Source organism: Malaclemys terrapin, chromosome 1, assembly GCF_027887155.1.
Source record: "Malaclemys terrapin pileata isolate rMalTer1 chromosome 1, rMalTer1.hap1, whole genome shotgun sequence".
NCBI classification, from domain to species: domain Eukaryota; kingdom Metazoa; phylum Chordata; order Testudines; family Emydidae; genus Malaclemys; species Malaclemys terrapin.
Genome location: NC_071505.1, coordinates 156993388 through 157016462, shown reverse-complemented (window position 1 = coordinate 157016462; position 23075 = coordinate 156993388). Strand labels below are relative to the sequence as shown.

The window sequence follows — 23075 nt, the reverse complement described above, 5'->3', positions numbered from 1 at the left end:
TGACCGAACAGTGCATGATGCTTGTTGACTAACGTGTGTCTCTTCAAGGCCATCTGACAGCTGAAAGCTGAATAACCAGGCATTATGTTCCTGTTTGTGGAAGGGAATTGCTATGCATGGCTTTGAAAATATAGCTCAGAATGGCTTTTGTCTTGATAGCTTTGAAGGACCCCAAAGTGGAGACCCAGGGTCAGACTGAGCAAAAAAAGATAGAGAAGCAAGGAGCCTCCCCACCTTATATCCCTGTGCAAGGGCCAGTCATAGTTGACGTGGGGAAGTAACCTACCCAAAGGAGGTGAGGGAAGAGCCTCTCTGCCTTCCCTCCAGTATGGGCTATGGCCATTTAAAGGATGGAAAGTATGGGTGTTCTTTCGGAACACTGGCCTGTTCGGGAAGCTGCAAGCAGGGACTTTCTTCCTGGACCAGAAGATCACCGTAGGGGAAGTCGAAATGCCCATTGTGATCCTGGGAGACCCTGCCTACTCTTTAATGCCATGGCTTATGAAGCCATACACGGGGCAACTTCACAGCAGCAAGGAGTGGTTCAACAACAGGTTGAGCAAGTGCAGAATGACTGTTGAGTGTGCTTTTGGCGTTTAAAGGCCTGCTGGTGCTGCCTCTATGGGAAGCTGGACCTGGCCGATGACAATATTCCTATACTTATAGCCGTGTGCTGTACACTCCATAATATTTGGGAAGGGAAGGGTGAAAGCTTCACTCAGGGCTGGACCGCAGAGGCACAGCACCTGGAGGCTGAGTTTGAACAGCCAGAGACCAGGGCTATTAGAGGGGTGTAGCATGGGGCCATAAGGATCAGGGATGCCCTGAGGCAGCAATTTGAAGCTGAAAGCCACTAATATTTGTTGCTGTGCTCGGGAGTGCAGTGCTTGTAATGCTAGGAGGTGATTAGTGCAGATGATGCAATAGGTGGGTTTAACATACTTGTATGTTGCTTTGCAGGGCTCTTTTTGCTTTCAATTAATAGAATAAAGATTGCTTTCAAACCAACACAGTTGTTTTATTAAAAGATAATAATTGGAGGAGAGAATCATACCCAAAAAGCATCAGCAGTGAGGAGGATGGGGGAAGGAAAGGTCCCAGGAGGAGGTGGTGTCCCAGGATGGCTAAAGATTTGTGTATGTCCAGGGGTCATACCCAGCTTTCTCCTTTGGAGTACAATGCAGTGGGTGCTGTACTTCAGCAGGGCCAGATTGCAGAGGGATGGGTGTTGAGTGCAGTCGGTAGTGCGAGTCCGCACTGTTGGACTGTGAGGGGGGAGGAGTGGAATGCCACAAGTATAGACTGGAGCCAGGAGGTTGATAAGAGTGTGTTGGCGGTGTCTGGGGAGAGCATGGGAAAGAGTTTTGCAACAGCGGGTGGAGGGGAGGGTGGGCGCAGAGCTGCTCGGTTTGAAGAGCTAGTATTGCCTGGAGCGTGTCCGCTTGGCGCTCCGTAATGTTTAAGAGCCGCTCCATGGCTTCATTCTGGCGTGCCACATTCTCCTTTCGGGTCCTCGTCTCGCAGTCCCGCCAATCCTTCAATTCTTGTTTCTTGGCGGCGGAGTGCATCATGACATCAAGCAGAAAGTCCTCCTTGGTTCTTCTTGGCAGCTTTCTAATTCTGCACAGCCATTCAGCTGCCAGTAACAAAGAGGAAGGCTTGGCACCCAAGGTCCTCTCTGTGAAGTTTAAATGCAACATTTTACAGAAGCAGTATTGTTTGCAACACAAAGAACACTGATTCAGTATTTTAAAACACAGTCACTCTTCACATACCTGTCACTAACTGGCTGACCCCAGGCAAGCACATAAGAGCCACAAGACCCCCAAAATGGTTAGTAGCTGCAGAGGCAGGGTAAATCACTCTTCCTGGACCCTGCTGTACACTGGGCACGTGGCTCTTGGGGAGAACCAGCACTGTAGGGGGAGCCTGATAATCATTCCTGTCCCCACACTTTCCACAGGATGTGATCATTATGGAAGATATCTTGCCGCTGAGGGTGAGCAGGGAATCAAGGGAGGGTCTTCTCCAAGACTGTGGCTTCTGCCCTGACCCTTATGCCGCTCACCTGTGTGCAGCAATGGTGCCCCACCATCACCACTGTGATGGCACAGTGGCACGGGAAAGTTACCATTAATGGGGCAAGAAACAAAGCAGCTCTGCCGAAGAACCTGTGGCAGTGGATTGCCCAGTATCTCCACAAGGATTTCCTGGAGATCTCTGAGGGAGACTCCCATGAAGTGAGGGAGTCAATCAACAGCCTGTTCCATCACTCACACTAGGCATGCAGTGGGAGACAAGCCTGCTTTCTGCAACCCTCCTGCCCCCAACAACTCGCTTCAGCGATTCCCAAAATCAAATCCACTTACCAGGGGCCTCCTCTCCTGTTTGCACTTCGCCAACATCCAACAGCTGTGACTGGCTAGCCTCCTCCGAGTCATCCTCTGCCTCTGGGTCTCCCTCCACATCCTCGTCCAAGATTTCCTCCTCTTGGCTCAGTCCACTCTCGACTGGCATGCTAGCCACCGAAGTATCCACAGTGGTCTTCGCAGTGGAGGTGGGGTCACCACTGAGTATCGCGTCCAGCTCTTTGTAGAACCGGCAGCATGTGGGCACAGCACTGGAGCGGTGGTTTGCCTCCCGTGCCTTGTGGTAGGCGTTCTGTAGCTCCTTCGCTTAGACCCTGCACTGCAGTGTATCCCAGTCATAGCTCTTTCTGTCATGCATCATGAAATTTGTCCAGAGGTATCATAATTCCTACGGCTGGAGCGCAGCTGTGACTGCACTGCCTCCTCTCCCCGAATGCTGATGAGATCCAGCAGTTCGGCATTGCTCCAAGCGGGGGATCGCCTGGTGCGTGGAGCAGGCGTCACCACCTGGAAAGATGCACTGAGACCACTGCACATGTCACCAAGCAAACAGGAAGGGGACTTGCAAAATTCCAAAGGAATGTATGGGGTGGGGATGAAGGTTGGTCACCTGAGGGCAGGGCAGTAGAGTTCAAACCGATGACCAGAGAGGTGAGAACAGGCATTGTGGGACACCTCCCGGAGGCCAGTCACAGCGCTGTAATCAACCTGGGTGTCTACACTGGCACCACAGCGCTGTAGCCCCGGCACAGAAAGCTCTCTGCCTTCGTTGAGGTGGTTTTTTTTAAAGTGCTGCAACTGCACAGTTTCTGCCCAATAAGTGGCTTGGCAGTGTGTACACCTCAGGAGTTACAACGCAGAAAGCTGCCTTACTACACAGAAACTTGGCAGTGTAGACAGGGCCCAAGTCTTTTGCTTTAAAGTTGGGTTTTTAATTATGAAGACTGTTGGCCATATCGTTATCTTTTCCTAAACTCCTGTTTTCCTTTTTTGGTCTCCTACCTCATTTGCTTTTATCACCTTCGAATTTGAAAAGGGTAGTTTTTTTAGGTTTTATTGTATTTTAATTTGTTTTCATTAAGTTGTGCAGTGTATAGAATACTTAAGGCGAGGGAAAGGCAGAAGGGAGGGATACTTATACATAAAAATGATTTTGTACTTTTTGGTGGGAGGGGCAAGGGGCATGACCTTGGGCAGGGGCGAGGCAGGGGGCAGGGCCTTGGGGGTCCAGTTACCAGGAATTAGAAAGTAGCACCTTATTTTGCAATTTGACCCATTTAAATAAATAGGGGAATTCGCAGAATAAGGTACTACTCAGTGGGAACGTGGTTGGCAGAATGACTAGTTTGTTTAGTTTGGCAGTCAGCACATGCAGTTGTAGTGTTCGAATGAACACCAATGGAAATCACAGTACAAATTTGTCCAATACTTTTATCCCTCCCCAAATCCACAGGGTCATATGAGTGAATTCTCATCAGACTATTTAGGAGCCAGAAATAATTTCTTGTCAACAGAGGTACGGCTTCTTAATAGTGTCAGCAATGTGAGGCTCTGCTCTGCTTCATTAGATAAGTATTAGTTAATGTATTTCAAATCAAGATATGCAATAGCGTTTTTCAACAACAGGCTAAATTCCCCTCCCCCAGTTATCCCCATATATAATTGATTTCATTGGAGGTGACTAGGTGTAAATGAGGGGAGAATTTGACTCCCCATCTCTTTCCCTCCTCCATGGAAAAAATGTGACCATATTTTTCCAGCTAAGTTTGGTTAATGGCATCAGAACCCACAGATGGCGCAGCACCTGTGAGATTGGGATTCAGAGTTGGTGTGGGGCACGACTAATTCTAATTGAAAGGAGACACAACAAATCCCTAATCTAACAGGAGCTGATTGGGAGCAAATGTCCATGCTGCAACAGCTTGTAGTAGTCAGGGGAAATACTGTTGATCAAATTAATTTTAAAAATGAGATTAAACATATTTAAAACCGTTAAAGAAAACTGCCTGGGATTATTACCGCTAGTTATTACTTGCATCTGGGCAGCCAGTACTTGGTCTGTTGCTGTTTGAAAACCTTGTGGGCTCAGCCAGAGCCTCTGCAAAGATTTGCAAGAGATGTGTGTCTGCACTTCAACTTCCGTCTGTTTCATGTCACAATTACAGCCTGTTGGAAAACTCATCCCAATCATTTGGAATGGGAGTAGGATAGATACTACACTGCATTGGATACCTGGGAGAGCCCTATACTCCACTATAGGATACGAATAACTCCCAATGAAATCAATTAGAGTTACTTCTATCCTGTGGTATTAGAATAGTGTTCTGGATTTGAGGCTGATCTCAGGCCTTTCCTAAACCCTCACATCTGAGAGAGAGCGGGAGGAAACATAGCAGAGGTTAGTGGTGATGGTTTGAACTATGTTAGTGCCCAGAGGTCCCAGTCAGGATCCAGGCCCCATGATGGTCTTTGCCTACCAAAGAGTTTGCTATCTAAGAAGGCAAGTGACACACACAATCAAATACATACATTTTTCAAAAAATATATGTACATTTGCCACTTTTACTTATGAATAGATAAAATTAAGTGCCACTTCTCTCAATTTGCCCTTCAACTTAAGCAAAAATTGACTGATTTTTGCATAGACATCACAACAGATATGAGGCAGTCTTCAGTAGTCCTTACCCAGTTTTTATAGTGCTTTACAGACCAAAGTAATCAACCTGGAAGCTGGTAAGATTTCAGTGCAACTACACCTCTACCTTGCTATAACGCTGTCCTCGGGAGCCAAAAAATCTTACCGTGTTATAGGTGAAACCGCGTTATATTGAACTTGCTTTGATCTGCCGGAGTGCGCAGCCCCACCCCCCTGGAGCACTGCTTTACCGCGTTATATCCAAATTTGTGTTATATTGGGGTAGAGGTGTACCAGAAAATTGGTATATACTTCATGCAGCTAACACTGCATATACAGTATATACAGTACTTTATTTTGCACTAGCTGTAGCTTCTGAGCGATCTCCAAAACTACTACTCTGTAGAGTGTACTGCAACAATCCAGCTTGGCAGTCACAAAGATCTGGATAACTGGCAAGCTCCACATCAGAGAGAAATACTTAGAAGTGCCTTTCCAGACAGCAACAGAAAAAGGTGTTCTTGCCTACCAGTGCCATCTGGGACTCCATGATCAGTCAGGTGTCCAAGAGCACCATTAAATTGTGAAACAGTTTCATAAAGTTATAATTTATAAGCCCAGTACATCCAGGAAATGCCCATTCCTTGCATGTATGGAGAGACATAATGTGCGTATAAAAATTTCCCAACAGTATCTCTGAAAGACCCCAGACTTTTTAAATTCTTAGTTAAACCAGTGCAATGTGTTTAACCCAAAGAGCATCTGACACCCAGAGGTAATCGTAATCGAGTTTTGAATCTTGGCAGCACAGAGGGTTGTTTTTTTTTTTTTTAAGCTGCTTGAAGAAAATGACTTTCTTAAGAAATATTCAAGGTCAGTTCCCTATAGGGTCTGGCTGAGTATGTCAGACTTTCCCTGAAAGCAAAGCATTCCTCTGCCAAACTGCTGTATATAGCTGGCGGAGGAAAATCCCATAAATCTCTCTCCTCCATTTATCCTGGGTCAAAGAGAGGCTCTTGCATGAGCATTATGTGACCAACTGCTCTGACTGGAAAACAGAGAGAGATTAGAGCATGAACAGTACAGGAAGAGAATTTAACCTTGTGGTCACAAACCTTTTCAGCTTCCAGCTCAGAGTCAGCCCTTTGGAAATACATAGATACAGTAATATTAGAATAGCTCTTTATTTTTTTAAGCACATCACATTTTCATCTCATGATTCTAGCCCTAATTTTCAGTAGCCATTAACACAATGATAGCTTCCAAAAATTTATTTTAAGTCAGTCACACAATTGCCTTCAAAGGAATTGTATTGAGAATTGAACATCTAGAAACTTTTTCAGTACAAACTAATTATAATACTGGTAAATTTAAATGCTGGCTGCACTTTACCTTTGGTACCACAATCCTGCAGTTAACGTGTATCTTCTGTGTAGGTGCTCACTTTTTAAAATTAGGAGCACAGTGTACAAGGGATAACTTTACCCACAGTTGAAATGCAGCTACTTCTGGGATGCAGCATGGCAGCTGTTTAGCAGAACAATAGTTTATAGGTGAGAAAATGCAGATGAAAGGTGAAGGTAGAATGTAATTATCCCAGTAGGAATTTGGATAGGACACTGGGGTTAACATATTATTGGGAAAAGAGATATGGAGTCTTTCACGACTTCAAGTGACCTGAACCTCTGTTGTACTAGTACTTAAATGGCTTACATTACCATAGTATGAGAGTTCCTCACAACCTCTAATGTATGATACTCACAACACCCCTGTGAAGTAGGGAAGTGCCATTGTGTCCATTTCACAGATGGGGAACTGAGGACTAGAGAGACTAAGTAAGTTGCCCAAGTCATACAGGAAAACTGTGGAGATAAGGGAATTGAGTCCGGGTCCCCTGAGTCCCAAATTAGCACCCAAACCACTGGATCATCCTTTCTCCCTTCTCTTGTCCAGTACGCATTGCCTCCAGCAACAAAGTGCCACCCACTAAACCATGCCTGCTCATTCTTTTAGAAATGGACCAATTTTTAATTTTCTGCAGAATTTTTTCTATTGAAAGTTTTTTTTCCCACTTTTAAATTTGCAATTGTTATTGAAATTTCAATTTTTAGTGCGTGGGGGGGGGGGGGGGAATTCTGCCATGACACTGAACTACCAATCAAAATTGGTGATGCAAAAACTGAAAGGCAAAAATGCAAAATAATTAACCAAGCTAACTTTTTCATCAATCATTTCCACTGAATTACTTTTTTACAAAATTGTTCAAATATTCATTTTTGATAGGGCTTGTTTTCAAAGGAAAATGTCCACCAGCTTTTCTGAAAAGGTATCATTCTTTCTGGAACTTTGGAAGGGAAAATACGTCATGGGAGTGACTGTGTGACACTGCATGTTTTGGGAATATGACAATTTGCTTCACGTTCTACCTCTTTACTTAAAGAGGCCCTAAAGCATGTGAGATGCAGTGTTGTCTATTCTTGAGAAACTTGGTGTTTTTCTGAAAGCCCCACTGGCTCCTGAAGTCATGTGAATACATGCAAATCTCAGCTTTAATTTAAGTTTCTAGCTCTCTTGGTTGCAGTGAAAGCTTGCTAATGTGAACCTTAGTGTTTCAAAATCCAGAAGGCAAATAAATGATTTTTTTAAGCCAATGTAATGGTTTCTGGGGTCTAACTCTTGATTTTCAAATACTTGGAGTTGGCAATACTGGAGATGTTTATATTTTCCAGAACACAGCATGTCAATGTGACTTTTATTTTAGATTAAGGAGAACAGCAAGCAAAGTAAGAACAAATATAAAGTCTCTATTAGGGAGGCAACAATGTGTGTCTTTTAATACACAAGATCTTCTATTCTGAATCCCCTTCAAAGGGGATTCATACAGGCAGACAGACGTCATAAATATTATTCAGAAAATAGAACTATAGCTATCCACACCCACAGAGACCCTCCACCTTGTATTTATATTGTGTATTTCTGCTTCTCTAGTGTGCCAGGAAGCAGTCTGGGAGGTCTTCAAGACATTCTGGGATAGACTTCCAGCACGTGAAGAATATCAGTACTGGATGAGTTTGTGTGAGGAAGGAACTATGAGCATATTTGAAATGGGCACAAACTTCAGTCAGTCTGAAGAGCACCAGAGCCTGATTAAGAAGGTAAGTGCATTAGGATGGGGTCTGGTTACCAAATCAGGAAACCAGTATGGATTGTTATGCTCCAGTGTGCGACTTCAAATGACAATGAAAAAGATGGATTTTTTTTAAAAGTACATGTCTGAGTTTTGTGGTGCCTGGATTATTAATGTAGAGGTACTGTGTTATGAAAATAAGGCACTATGCTCCCTTGAGGGAGAGCAAAACATTATGATGCAGAGGCTGTTGCTTTAATGAGTACCTCAGTGCCATTCACTGCAATGATCTGGCTAGTGTGTATGTGGGACCATTGTCTTCTACTGGATGGAATCAGACTTGTTCAGCTGCGTATCATAGGCTGTCTACAGCTAATAGAGGTTTTATTTCAGCTCAAATGGTAGGCACCTGGGGCTTCAGAGCAGGAGCCTCAGTTGAATTCTTGCTCTTACCAAGCTGAACAGCACAATGACAACACTGACATTCCGGTCACCATGTATTTGCTACACAGACATGCACGTGCGCATGATTTGCAGATGTGTGTGTTCGTAGACATTAGACTCAATATCCTGCCTAGAAAGTCTGTGGCCTTGTCTACATGGAGAGTTTACACAGATGTAACTAAGGGGTGTGACTCTAAACCACTTCAGCTAAACTGGTGCAAACCCCTGTGTGAACACTCGTTATTTTGGTTTAAACCAGGTTTATTTTATCTGAAATCAGTTTGGCACAGCTTTAAACTAACCTGAAATAAGCCAAACTGGCATGTCATCCCAAGGGTTTGCACTGGTTTAACTAAGCCATTGCAAGTTTGTATGTATACAACATCTGTCTCTGTAACAATATTTGTTTAAAATGGTTTTGCAGTCCAGGCACATATTTCTTATTTGAAGGGAGTTGATGGTGGAATGTAAGAGGCCATTTTTCTTTAAGACAACAGTTTTTCATTAATGATGAAGGCTGTTCTAAGATGTATGGTGGATTCTATGATCTTTTTAAAGCCAAAAATCTCCATTACTTTTGAAGATTGGAGATTTGTGTGTGCTAATGAGTAAGTTCATGGTTGGGTAGACTTTGAGGAAGCTTAGGAACACAAGCCTATAGGATGTTTAATGTATTGGTTAGTGTGTATGTGTTCCTCTGCTGGTCAGAATAGGAGACTGGCTCAAGTATTTGTCATGGTCACTTGCTAGTGACTGACCCATAGGAGATGTAAGCCTGAACAGCACTACAGCTAATGGTGCTTCTATCTGTGCTCATGTGTTGGTTTTTGTAGATGGATGCTGGCAAAGTCCTGTTGTTAACCTTCATAAACATCTAAGAAATTTGGTAGTGTTGCAGTTATCCTTGGAAAAGTCTGCAACTAGATAATGAATGAAGTTTTAATGGAAAATTTTAAGGGAGTTAGTTTTTTATTTACATTTTGAGTGTATTGTTGAGCTACCTAAAGTATTATAGTGATATGGGCGGTGGAGAGTTGAAGGTTGTTGTCTTCTAGCCTTTACATATAAAGGCAGGCACATTCTGATGCATCTTAATGCCCAATGTTGCTTCAATGTTTTGGATAGATTATTAAATATTACATGTGAAATCATTAAAGAATGAAGCGCTTTAAGTCCAGCAATTAATTTAGGTTGAATTTTTTGTTGCCCATTCTCCTATACAAGGATGATTCTCTCTCTCTCTCTCTCTCTCTCTCTCTCTCTCTCATGTGCATGCACTCACACAGTGTTTCTGTTCCCATTGCTGCCTTCTACCACTTACTTCTGAGCTCTTGGACTACTTTGCTCCACTCTGAAATTTCCACATGGCTCCTCACTGCCTCCTACCTTCCCAATACATCCAAATGCCTCCCCCTGAGCATTTGATCTAGAAATCATTGGGATAAAATAAACATGGAACCCTACCCTACCATTTTCAATCGGTTTTCAGAGAATGCATGCATTTTAAGGCAGCTCTGAGGACTTTAGTCTGCATAGACACATGCTTTATGATTCTCTTTATTTTCAAGAACATTTTTCCTCCTAATTATTCCCCCCCGCACTCCAAAGCCTATTGAAGTCAATGGGAGTTTTTCTATTCATCTCAAAGGGCTTTTGATCAGGTTTATATTGCACACCACATGTCAGATTCTCAGATAGTTTAAATCTGCATAGTTCCATTGAAGTCAACAGAGCTATACAGACTTACACCAGGTCTGGATCTGGCCCTAATTTGTCAACTGATTTTCCCAAGATCGCTATTGTGTTCTTTAGTGGCACTTTCTGTATTTGACTGTGCCACCACACAGCTCAATAAATACACAATTCAGTGTGCTGAAAACTGGCTTCCAGTCAGATTTTGTTTTCTCTGGAGCTCCATGCCAGTACTTATAGAGCCTGCAAAATTTTAAATGTCGTCTTTTCCTCTTCTTCCTTCTCCTCCTCTAAATTTTCATAGAATTATAAAAATTGGAAATGGAATAAATTTCATCTAATCCATCCTCTGTCAGGAGAGTGTCCTACAATATAGTTTCTAAAGCTCTATTCCATCCACATTGTACTCTAAATAAATTATCTGCCTTTAGGTCCTTGCTAACCTTTTGTAGTTGAATTCCATTGAGCTCTCTATACAGCCTTCATCCTTCCCCACTTCATATCCCCATATTTCAGTAGGAAGGCCTAGAGCTCCTGGATTGCCAGAATTTGCCACTACACATGTTCACTGCTGTATTGACTCTCTTACCAGATCATTTTTGCAGTGAATGAGAGGGGAAATATAGCTGTGGTCACCTAAATCTACCACAGGAGGATTACACTTTTACTACTCCAAAATTGCAACACTGCTAATAAGCCATCATTGTCTTTGTTGCTGTACATTTAAAGTTGGCTGCTTAAACTTTTTGGTGACTTGTATTGTACTGAATAGTTGACGTTGTCCTGGAGGCTTGTTTTAGCTGTTTAAATTACCAAAACAACTAAGCATTAGCTGCTGGTTTAGCCACTTGTTGCGACCCTTACCTTTCTGGCTCATTTTTCTCATTTAAAGGTGACATTTCTTATTTCACATAAACGCTGCAATTTGGAATCTTCAGAGTATTGCTTTTTATTCTAAAAAGATGATGATGTGGTGTCTCCTCTACATTTATTTCTCAATTCCCTATAATTTGCTAATCACATGCAAAGGAACCTGGATCACTGAATTAACATCAGGCCTCTCTCTAGTCCTATATTAAGAAGATTAGAGGTGAGCTAATTGCCAGTACTTCCCCTGTTTCTCCTTTTAACTGTTGGAACATACTTATATGCCATGCAACTAGGAAACTAGGAGATATGCAGTCTGCTTCTGAGCTAACATCTATTTAGGTTCTAGGTTAAAACTAGGTTGGAATTAGGGTTGCCAACATTGTATTTCAAAAATAAGGGACTGTTCTCTTAGCACCCCCAATCCACTCCTCCTCCTGATTTAATAATAGCTTTCATCCTTCCCCACTCCATATTTTAATAAATAATAATAATAAATACATAAGCAGTACTTACCTAGATTCACCAGGGGTATTTCTTGCTGCTTTTTGCAGCACTCAGCAACTCCCGATCTTGTTGTACAGAGATGAAAAAATAAGGGACGTCTCTTGTAATAAGGGACTCTTGGGGAGGGATAGCTCAGTGGTTTGAGCATTGGCCTGCTAAACCCAGGGTTATGAATTCAATTCTTGAGGGGGCCATTTAGGGATTTGGGGCAAAAATCTGTCTGGGGATTGGTCCTGCTTTGAGCAGAGGGTTGGACTAGATGACCTCCTGAGGTCCCTTCCAACCCTGATGTTCTATGATTCTATATCTATTCTCAAAAAGAATAGGAGTACTTGTGGCACCTTAGAGACTAACAAATTTATTAGAGCATAAGCTTTCGTGGGCTACTGCCCACTTCTTCGGATATGCATATATGCATCCGAAGAAGTGGGCAGTAGCCCACGAAAGCTTATGCTCTAATAAATTTGTTAGTCTCTAAGCTGCCACAAGTACTCCTGTTCTTTTTGCGGATACAGACTAACACGGCTGCTACTCTGAAACATATATCTATTCTACGATTCTAACCCTAGTTGTAACTGTGCCCACTCAACACTTATAAAATTCACAACATTCTTTATTTTATAGATATAGTATAGGATTGAGTGAACCGGATCAGAAAAAATGACACACTTCCCTCTCCTTCTCTCCTTGCTTGTATTATAAAACATTTGTAGGATCTGGAAACCCCCATGTTTCAGGCCAGAAGCTAGAGTACAACCTCAGAGTTACAAACACCTCGGGAATGGAGGTTGTTTGTTTGTAACTCTGAAATGCTCGTAACTCTGAATAAAACATTATGGTTGTTCTTTCAAAAGTTTAAAACTGAACATTGACTTAATGCAGCTTTATAACTTTACTATGCAGAAGAAAAATGTTGCCTTTACCCATCTTAATTTAAATAAAACAAGCACAGAAACAGGTTCCTTACCTTGTCAAATCTTTTTTTAAATTTGCCTTATTTTTTTTAGTAGTTTACGTTTAACACTGCACTGTATGTATTGTATTTGGGTTTTTTTTTTGGTCTCTGCTGCTGCTTGATTGTGTACTTCTGGTTCCAAATGAGGTGTGTGGTTGACAGGTCAGTTTGTAACTCTGAGGTTCTACTGTACTAGCTAAAAGTTAGGAAGGTTCTTCCTTTGTGGGCTGGCTGCCATAATTGTCCCTGATGGAGATTCTTGCTCCTTCCTTTGAAGCAACTAATGCTGGCCATTGCCAGAGATAGAAAGTGGACTAGATGAACCGATCAGTGGTCTGATCCCATGTGGCTATTCCTATGTTCTTTCTTTCCATTCTTGCTTTTTCTTCTTTCTCCCCTTTTCCAAATGTCTCATCTCCCACCTCCTTTTCCCACTTTAAGAGCAACTTCTTTGAAGGCTCTGAAATGTCCTGTTATCCTAATATTTTTCAGCTTCATGGACTCCTGTTTTTTCATGTTCTGGCTAGGACTGGAACTGGAAATGCTGCAACACTGGTCAGATAGCCAACCAAAGTTCACTTATTTAAGAGATGTGGAGAGTTCAGATAAGCAATACGGATAGGCTTTTGTGATGCTTTTCCTAACTGAAATCCATACATTTTGAGACTCCCCATCTCTAGCATATATAGTGCAACTAATACAATATTTTGTAATGGGGCTTTTCGTACAAATTGTATCCTAAGATGCTTTGCAGAAGTGTTAAGTATATAGTTACAGAGTTAAAAGAACATAGAGGGAGAGAAATGTAATAAAGTACAGGCAAGGGAAAAAAGATGTTTCCAGATGAGATTCAAAATAGATGTAGAGTCAGTTATATCCACAATTACTTTACAATGCTTGACAACAAGACGAGGCCATGTAAAAACTATAGAATAAACACTAGAAATCTGTGCAAAAATTCTAGCCTCGTGACTACAGTATAGTATGTTTTTCAAACCATCACCTAAGTCTAATATTTGGTGGCACTTTAGGATTGCACATTCCAGACTCAGACACTGAATGAGTAGTGGTATATTACATCTATGATCATATCATGAATCACATGACTGGCTCTGGGCACAAGAACACAGACTATCAATATATGGTGGTTAGATTAAAAAAAATTGGCTTTCCAGGAGAAGAAATAATTTGTTTTAAATAATGTTTATAAAACATTTTGTGACCTTCAGTTCTTCGAGTGTCCTCTGCATATTCCCACTTGTGGGATGCACCAGCTTGGATAATGGAACCTTCTGTTAGCAGTGCCTGCTAGAGCATTCACACACCCCTTCTCCCCATTCCTTGATCATGTGCTGAGGGTGTGTCTATAAAAGAGAGCATGGTGTTGGTTGCCACCTCAGGTCCTTCCACCGCTAATGCAGAGTCTAATATATTTGTCAGTTATGATTCTGTAAAAGAGAGGGAGGTGGATTAGGAGTGTGAATATGCAGAGTGCATCTCAAAGAACTCCAGCAACCAGTAAGTAATCTTCTTCATTTTTTTCCCCATTGGTCCAACATTGTGTCATGGCAAGTGTGGAAAGGGGTAGATGTGTGACTACAGTGGAGAAATGCAGGAGTAATGAAATGGGCACCAGACTTGTTGCTGTAACATCCAGATGATGTTCACTTATCTGAAATTGGAAGTGGCATTTAGCTAGTGAGGTGCGGATTTTGTTGCCTGTAGACTTTGGTCAGTTAACCAATCTGTCTCTCTCCAGCCCCTCTCAGCTGTAATTCTCTCATCCTCCCACTCCCACCCCTGAGCCAGACCTGCGATAACACACACTAGGCTTGATCCAGCAAAGCACAGATGTGGAGTGTTGCACATATAAACCTAGGCTAAAGCAGATTGATGAGCAGGACTCAGAGCACAGGAGAGACTGGTCCTGCATTAATGAGAGCGCTTCTGTGCAGCTGCCAAGTCACTGTTGCCCAGTGGCAGGAAGCAGGCCAAAGCGGGTATTTGCAAGATGAGATTTGCAAGGGAGACCAGGAGATGGGATGGGATAGAGTAGCTGGATAGGGTATGCCTCATTAGCAGACTGAGAATCTCTTAAGCCCTTGACTTCTCAGACATGATCATTAACTGTCTATGCCCGGCCCTGATCTTTTCAGAGTAAGAAACCTGGAGGGACAGGAGGCATGAGTCTGATTTCCATGAAGCGCGGAGCCTGGCGCTTAACCATACTTGTGTCTGTGTGGAGTCTCTGCTCACGCTCATGATGAAGCACAACAATTTAGGAATGTGGACAATTGTAATGTCCAATTAAAAATAAATCAATAGTACACTCTGTTAGTTGCCACAATATAGGTAGCTGACAGGAATTTTAAAATAGTATGGCATGGGCTGGCATGGCATGTGTGTGTGGTGGCCCCACAGACTTGCAGGGGCCAGGAAAATTGCATTATGTACATTTCAGAACATTTGTTACTAATCAGCAGCCGTGGAATCATAGAAATGTAGGACTGGAAGGGACCTCAATAGGTCATCTAGTCCAGTCCCCTGCACTGAGGCAGGACTAAGTATTAAGTTCTGTTAGTACATAAAACTTGTTAATGTTAAATCTTGACTGAGAGAGTCCTAATTTTTGGGACTGTCATCTGGGCTGTCAGCATCTCTTGTTTAGAACCCTCCACTGGGCTTTTGATGGGGCCCACTGCAAGTATATATAATACCAGTACACACAAACACTGCTGTGTATCGGTGATCTCTGTGGAATGTACCTGACACAAAACCTAAAAAGGAAGGCAATGAAAAATGAAGTCTACCACAGTACACACCCTCTATTACCCCACCCAGAGATGAACACCTCACAACTAGCACAACCACGATCCACCACAGAAAATGCACCGCAACCTTAACTATGCCCCAGTAAGGACACCAGCCTTCCAGCATCCCTTTCCCCAAATTCCATCCATCCATCCACCTCCATCACAAACAGACCAAACGTCCCCCTCTGTTGTCCCTTCACTTCACAGTTTTGTCACGTGATGCAGGTTTGGGAAGTTCATGCAGTTTCTGGTCTCTGTCAAAAGCCAACAGCTACTTCATAGAAGATCCTGGTTGTTGTAAAGCTCCTGCTCTCCTAGCACATACGATTCAGATATGATGAACAGTGCTGACCATTTTAGCATTCTTTTAAAAACAAAACAGGCTTCAGAACTGATGAAAGGCCCCAAACCTCTCATAACATATGCATTTTTTTGTAGTTTTGGGGCTAGAGGGGACCAAAATATCATGGGACTCAGAATGTGAATTTATTTTGTGGACAGTTTTAATTGAAACCGAAATTAACCAATTGATTTTTTTTTTTTAAACTCAGAAAATTCAAGCATCTTTTTCACTCCATTATCCAGGTTGTTAATGAAAATACTGAACAGCATTGAAACCAAGACAGATCCCTATGGGACCCCACTAGATGTGTCCTTCCAGTCTGACAGCAAACCATTAATAACTACTCTTTGAGTAAATTTTTTCAACCAGTGTGCACTCGTAGTAATTTCATCGTTTACTTCCGAGAATGTCATGTGAGACTGTCAAAATCCTTACTAAAATCAAGATATTACACATCTGCTGCTTCCTCTCTATCTACAAAGCTGGCAACCTTGTCAAAGAAGGAAATTAGTTTTTGTTTTTTTGTTTTTGACAATCCATGCTGGCTATTACTTTTCACCTGCTTCTCCTTTAGGTGATTACGGTTGATTGTTAAAAATTTTTTCCAGTATCCTTCCAGGAATCAAAGTTAGGCTGACTGGTCTATAATTCCCTGGGTCCCCTTTGTTCTCTTTTTTAAAGATCGGTACTATGATTGCTCTTCTCCAGTCTCTGGTACTTCACCTGTCTTCCATGAGTTCTCAAAGATAATCACTAATGGTTCTGAAATTGCTTTAGTTAGTTCCTTACGTACCCGAGGGCAGTTTCCATCAGGCCTTACCAATTAAAAGCATCTAACTTACTGAATTTCATCTTGTTGATTTCAGACCAATTCTCCAATTTATCAAGATCATTTTAAATTCCAATCCTGCTCTCCAAAGTGCTTGCAACCCCACTCAGCTTGGTGTCGTCTGCAAATTTTATAAGCATATTCCTCAAAATTCAAGCTTTATCCAGAGATTGTGATGAAAATTTTGGATAGATAAACTAGGGTTACCATACGTCCTCTTTTTCCCGGACATGTCTGGCTTTTCGGCAGTCAAACCACCGTCCGGGGGGAATTGCCAAAAAGCCGAACATGTCCAGGGAAAATGGCGGCTCTGCTCCTCCCCGACTCTTCGGCTCTGTTTAAGAGCCAGGCTGCCCGAGCGCTACCGGCTTCGGGCAGCCCCGTGCCTCCGGACCCTGCGCCGCCGGAGCCCGGGAGGGGAAGTGCCCGGCTGGGGGCGCAGGGTCTGGAGGCATGGGGGTTGCCCGAAGCCGGTAGCGCTCGGGCAGCCCGGCTCTTGAACAGAGCCGAAGAGGAGCAGAGCCTCCAGCTGCGGCGGCTCTGCTCCTCTTCGGCTCTGTGTAACTGACACAGTGTAAGTTACGCAGAGCCCCCGCGGCTGGAGGCTCTGCTCCTCTTCCGCTCTGTTTAAGAGTTGGGCTGCCCGAGCGCTACCGGCTTCGGGCAGCCCCCGTGCCTCCGGACCCTGCGCCGCCGGAGCCCCGGAGGGGAAGTGCCCAGCTGGGGGCGCAGGGTCCGGAGGCATAGGGGCTGCCCAAAGCCTGAGCGCTACCAGCTTCACGGTTTGCCGGGCAGCCTCCAGACCTTGCGCCCCCAACTGGGCGCTTCCCCTCCCGGGCTCCAGCTCCGCTGGGGAAGCGCCGGCTGGGGGCGCAGGGTCTGGGGGCTGCCCGGCAAACCCTGAAGCCGGTAGCACTGGGGCAGCCCTTTCCCCCTGGCTGGGAGTGGAAGGGAGGAGGGGGCGGAGTTAGGGTGGGGAAGCGGCGGAGTTGGGGCGGGGCTAGGAGTGGGGAAATGGGCGGGGCCAGGGCCCGTGGAGGGTCCTCTTTTTTTATTTATGAGATATGGTAACCCTAGATAAACTCTGTTTTTTTTTGTTTTTTTTTTTTTTTTTTGTAAAACAGAGGTTGAAGTCCCACTTTGAGTTCAGAATATAATGCAAATGTAACTGGCATTGCAATAGCTCTATCTTAATATTTTTTCGTGGGCACAGTTTTCAAATGTAGATGTGTGTAACATGGTGTGCTAGCCCTGAGAAACAGGCAACAGGCCTGGCACAACAGGCCAGGCCTTCCTACAGATTTTGTTCCAGGAAGATGGCATTCTGGGAATTGTAGTTTCAGGGAGTCAGGTAACTGTAGGAAGGCATGTCAGGAAAGGAGGCAGGACTGTATAAATTTGAGGGAGACGTGAACAGACCCAAGAGGCAGGAAGGAAAACAAGGAATCCCAGAGTGGGGAGTGTTGTTTATCTGGTAAAGGACTCTGTGTGTGAGCCCCTGGACCACGTGGTGAAGGCTTAAACTTGTTGTTGAAAGGGCTGTTCATTTAGTTGTTTTTTGGCTTCCATTACCCCCAGAAGTGGCAGCTTTTTTGGTTTGGTCAGAGGGATAAACTACCCTGACAATGAGGGAAACTGAGGAGGCAGTTGGTGAAGTAAGCAACATGCCACAGGATGCTTTAATAGGGTGTCCAAGACCCCATTAGCATGCTAAAATAGACACTTAGACATGTTAAATGTACATTTACGTTGCCTAAATTCTGAACTGAGTGTTCAAACATAGGATTTAGTATCCCATGAGGGTGATATCTAACAGCTTATCCCCTTACTGTCGTTTCTGACCCGCTCACAAACATTAATGAATTTATTCTCACAACTCTGGTGAGAATCAGGGAAGTATTATTCTCTCTCCTTCAGTGCTGCCATCTTTCTAGCTAAACAACTCTATTCCTCCAACTCAATTGAATTTCTTGCCGGCAATCCCAGCTACCTTTTTGCCGCCTTCGACTCATTCCTCAAACCCTCCCCTTCTCTTGCCTCCATTTCTCTCTCTGCACAGGATCTTGCTGGTTTCTTTTTTCTTTTTTTCTTTTTTTTTTTTTAAATAAAAAAATAAATAAATAAGTGACCTTCCCATTCCCCTCCTACAACTCTCTCCTTCTTCCCTGCCACAGATGCTTGTCTGCTCTCCTTCACTAACTCCTCTGCTTGCTCCAGTTACCCTCTCCAATCCCATCTTCTGAACTCCCTTGCATCCGTTCTGATCCCTCCTTTATTAAACTTCTCTCCTCTGGCTCTTTCCCATTACAAAATAGTCTTTCCATCGTAAAAAACCCCCCCTTGACCTCACTTGCCTTTCCAACTACCACCCCCATCCCTCCTCCCTTTCGTCTTTAAGCTCATCGAACATGCAGTCTGCGGTTGCTGCCTGGAATTCCTCTTCTCCATTTCCATCTTTAGACCCTCTCCAATCTGGCTTCCATTCCTGGCATTCCACTGAAACAGCTCTTGCCAAGGTATCTAATGACCTTGTCTGAGTTTTGGCTAGGACGCATACTCCATCCTCATCCTCCTTGACTGGTCAGCTGCGTCTGACACTGTTGACCATGCTCTTTTTCTTGAAATCTTGTCCTCTGTTGGCTTCCATGACTCTGTCTCTCCAGGTTTCCCTCCCACCTCTCTAATTGCTCCTTCAGTGTGTCCTTTGGAGGAATCCTCCTCATTTGTCCTCCAGCTTTCTGCGAGGGTTCCACAGGGCTCTGTCCTTGGTCTCCTTTTCTTCTGCCTCTACCCCTTATCTCTGGGCAATCTCATCTGTAAACACAAATTCAACTGCCATCTCTATGCTGATGATTCACAGATATACTTTCCTACTCCATATCTGTCTCCTTCTGTCCAAACTACAATCTTGGCCTATATCTCAAACATCTCCTTGTGGATGTCTACCCATTAGCTCAAGCTCAACATGGCTAAAACAATGTTCCTAATCAATCCCCCAAGCCCTGCCCCCCTTCTCTCAATCACTTGTGGATACCATCACCACCCTACCTGTCACTCAGGTCCTGGGCATCATCTTCAACTCGGACCTGTTTCTAGGTTCCAGTATCCAGACTGTCTAAATCTTGCCGATTCTTTCTGCATAACATCTCCAAGATACGGCCTTTCCTACCCCTCCACATAGTCAAAACTCTCATCCTGGCTCTATCATCTCACATCTTGGTTAGTGCAACTTCCTTCTCTCTGGTCTTGACAAATGCTATCTTGCCCTGCTCCTATCCATTCACAATGCTGCTGCAAAGATCATTTTCCTAGCCTGTCACTTTGACCATGTCACCCCTCTTACTGCATCCTTTCACTGGCTCCCCCTTCTCTACTGCATGAAATATAAGCTGATTGTCTTCATTTTCAAGGCCCTTCACTGCCTAGCTATCAGCTCTCATTGACTCTCAAAATGTCAACTCATGCCTCCAGTTGGCCAATGATGTCAGCCTTCATTGCCCACTTGTTAAAATTTTAAAACAAGCACCTTTGTGCTATCTCCCAGGCTGCCCTTCCTGGTTGGAAGGAGCGCCCCATAAACATTTGAAAAGCTACTTCCTTATCTTCCTGCAAATCTCTCTTTAAAACTCTCTTTCGCCATGTTGCCTACAACAACATCGGTGGTAAGACTGATGGTGTGCTGTTACCACTCTCTGTTATGCTGAAACTTTCCTCTTGCTGCCTGGCCTAGTTCTGTATCTCTGTCTGTCTTATTCTTAGATCGCAAGCTCCTTGGGGCAGGTACTGTGTTTTTATTCTGTGTTTGTACAGCATGTGCACCATGGGTTCTTCAAGTGCTTCTCATGTCCATTCCATTGTAGGTGTGTGTGCTTGCCACATGCACCAATGCCAGAAGTTTTGCCTTCAGTGGTATCCATAGCGGACTGGCTCTGGCACCCTCTAGAGTAGTGCCCGTATGGCGCGGTATAAGGGGCATTCCCGGCCCCTCCTCCCCTCAGTTTCTTCTTACCACCAGTGATGGTGCTGGAATGTCTCCTTGCCTAGGCAAGCTTTCTCCTCTCAGCTGCTCATTGGGAACTTGGTTGTATATAGTTGTTGAAAAGTTAATAGTTTTAGTTCCCTTTTAGTGTAGTTTAGTGTTAGTTGTAGTCCTGGACGGGACTTGGCACGCCCAAGTCCCCTGGCTTCAAACCCTGTGACTGTTGCAGAAAACCCATGCCAGTCAGTGATCCCCACAGTAGCTGGTTGAGGTGGTTGGGGGAAATCCACCTCAGCAACAAGTGTCAGATTTGTAAAAGTTTTGAACCTTGGACCGAAAAGGAGCGGGACATTCGCCTCCAAGCACTCCTTATAGAGTCGGCACTTAAAGCGGCACCAGAGCCATCCAGATCGGACACTGCTCCTAGCACTGTGGCCTCGGTGCAGCGCGTGCCGCTGGCGCCAACTTTGGACCGACGTCGATCCCCTTCCCCGGTATCGGCTAGAAAGCAAAGAAAGGCCGGGAGGGGACCTTCTCCTGCATCTTATAAAGGGAAGGAGATGGCCGGAGGAGAGCAAAGACCCATAAGGGGCAGTTCTTCACCTCCGGATGGAGGTCAGGCCCCATCTCCCGCTGAGCGGGCTAGCCCACTCCAGGACCCACCCTGGGAAATAGCACAGGCATTCAGTACCTGATGGTGCCATCCACCCCAGAGGCCTTTCAGGCCGCGAAGGACATTTTGTCCCTACCAGCGCTACCCACACCGGCCACAGAGGTGCCCAGCTCCAGGGGAAAACCTGCCTTGGGACCCTTCCAATGGTCCCCATCAGTGTGGCACCACTCCTCACCGCAGGGAGTGTCCCACCAGTGCTCACCTGCACAGAGCCACCACGCTCTGGACACAGGCTAGCCTACTCATCAGCAGGGACGCCGAGAGCGGGTTCGGGTCCCCCAGCAAGGGTGGACTGGTTAAACAGGGCCGATGAGACGGGGTGGGGGGAGAAGCCGTGCCCGGAATTTTTTCGGGCCCCCCAGCAAGGGCGGACCAGCTAAACAGGGCCGACAAGAGGGGGGGAAGCCGGGTCCCAGGCCCCCTTCCAGACCGCTGGCCCCTGGTAATTTGTAACCCTTGTCGGCCCTGCTCGTCAGAGCCCACGGCATCGGTCCCCGGACTCTGGGCAGCACTCCTCAGGCTCAGGAAGATGATCACCAGTGGAATGGCGCAGACCTGCAGAGGTGCGTCACCCGTCCCCGGTGCCAGGAATGCCCAAGCCACTCTCAGTGTTTGGCACTGCTCTAGTGGTTCAACCTGCCGGTCCAGAGAGCCCCATTACTGGTTGCCGGAACACCAGTATGGTTCACTGTGCTGACGTTCCCCTGTGCGGAGGCCTACTCGCCCCTGTTCCCACTCGATGGACTGCTCGCTAAGCGTCAGGCATAGATCGCCAGGTTACCACTGCTGATTTGCCAAATGCCACTATCGGTCACCAGAATTGCAGCGCCGAGGGTCACCACTCTCATGGAAATCTTCAGCTGAGCTCCAGGGTCGGCACCAACGGGACCGGGATTGTCAGACGGCCTCGGCATCATACTGGTCCTCCGGACGTGGACCTTCCTCCTTGGGCTCCGATAGCGAGGAAGAGTCCTACCAGCGGGTCAAGGCCACCCATCAGAGGCACTGTTTTCCCCTGCAGCTCCTCCTGGTGCAGTGTGGCCTCAAGGCCAGTGGTCTGCCCCCTGGCACCTCTGGTAAACATCCTGGGGGTTTCCACAGCCCATGCAGGGGCATAGGTTGGTCTCAAGGGCATCAGACAAGCAGTCAGTGATGGTCTCCCACCCGCCCCCCAACACAGATGTAACCCTAGAGAGAACCCCACAGTCACCTGGCCACAGTGGAGGTGCCCATGCAGGAGACGATGGAGGTGGCAGAACCGCCAGTTGCCCGCCTCCTCTTCATACTTGCCTGACGAGGCGATTACGGGGCCCTCTCACCCAGTCCCTCAGGATGACACCCACACTCATCAAGAGCTCTTAAAAAGGGTCGCTTCAAACCTGGTGCTAGAAGCCAAAGAGTCGTTTGCCCACCCCGTTATACCCTGTAAAATCGGTATTAAGAGATCACTCTTCTCTATCAATCTCTGTTTTAAAAGACTACCCCTCCCCAAAGTGTTCCAAACATCATAAGTGTTCTGCTTGCCCTTAAGTAGACAATAATCTTTGTTAAACAACCAACTTTTCTTGGCCCTTTGATACGCTTTACTTTCTGTACATAATGTGTGGACCTTCAAAATGACTGTGAAGTAATATACTTGAACTTTACATGGGCTTTTAAGAGCTGAAGGTTGGGCCATATATCATTTAGAAGGTCATTTCGTTTTAGGATTTACAATCAAATCTCAGATTTTATCTATCTCCTTAATGTCGCAAGGTATCAATGATCTCCACACAGGCAATATGTAGGCTTTTCTTTTTCTTTGTAGATGTGCTAGAAGTGTAGTAATAAACTCCGTGAGTA

At 45.0% G+C, this 23075-nt stretch overlaps 1 protein-coding gene across 1 annotated transcript in view; it reads left to right on the top strand.

The window, feature by feature from the left end:
* The window catches only part of IMPG2 (interphotoreceptor matrix proteoglycan 2), an 88797-nt gene that overhangs the window by 10648 nt on the left and 55074 nt on the right, over positions 1-23075 (top strand). The window contains exon 3 of the mRNA XM_054016410.1: positions 7993-8159. Coding sequence (XP_053872385.1) covers positions 7993-8159 — 167 coding nt within the window. The remainder of the gene's footprint in view (positions 1-7992; positions 8160-23075) is intronic.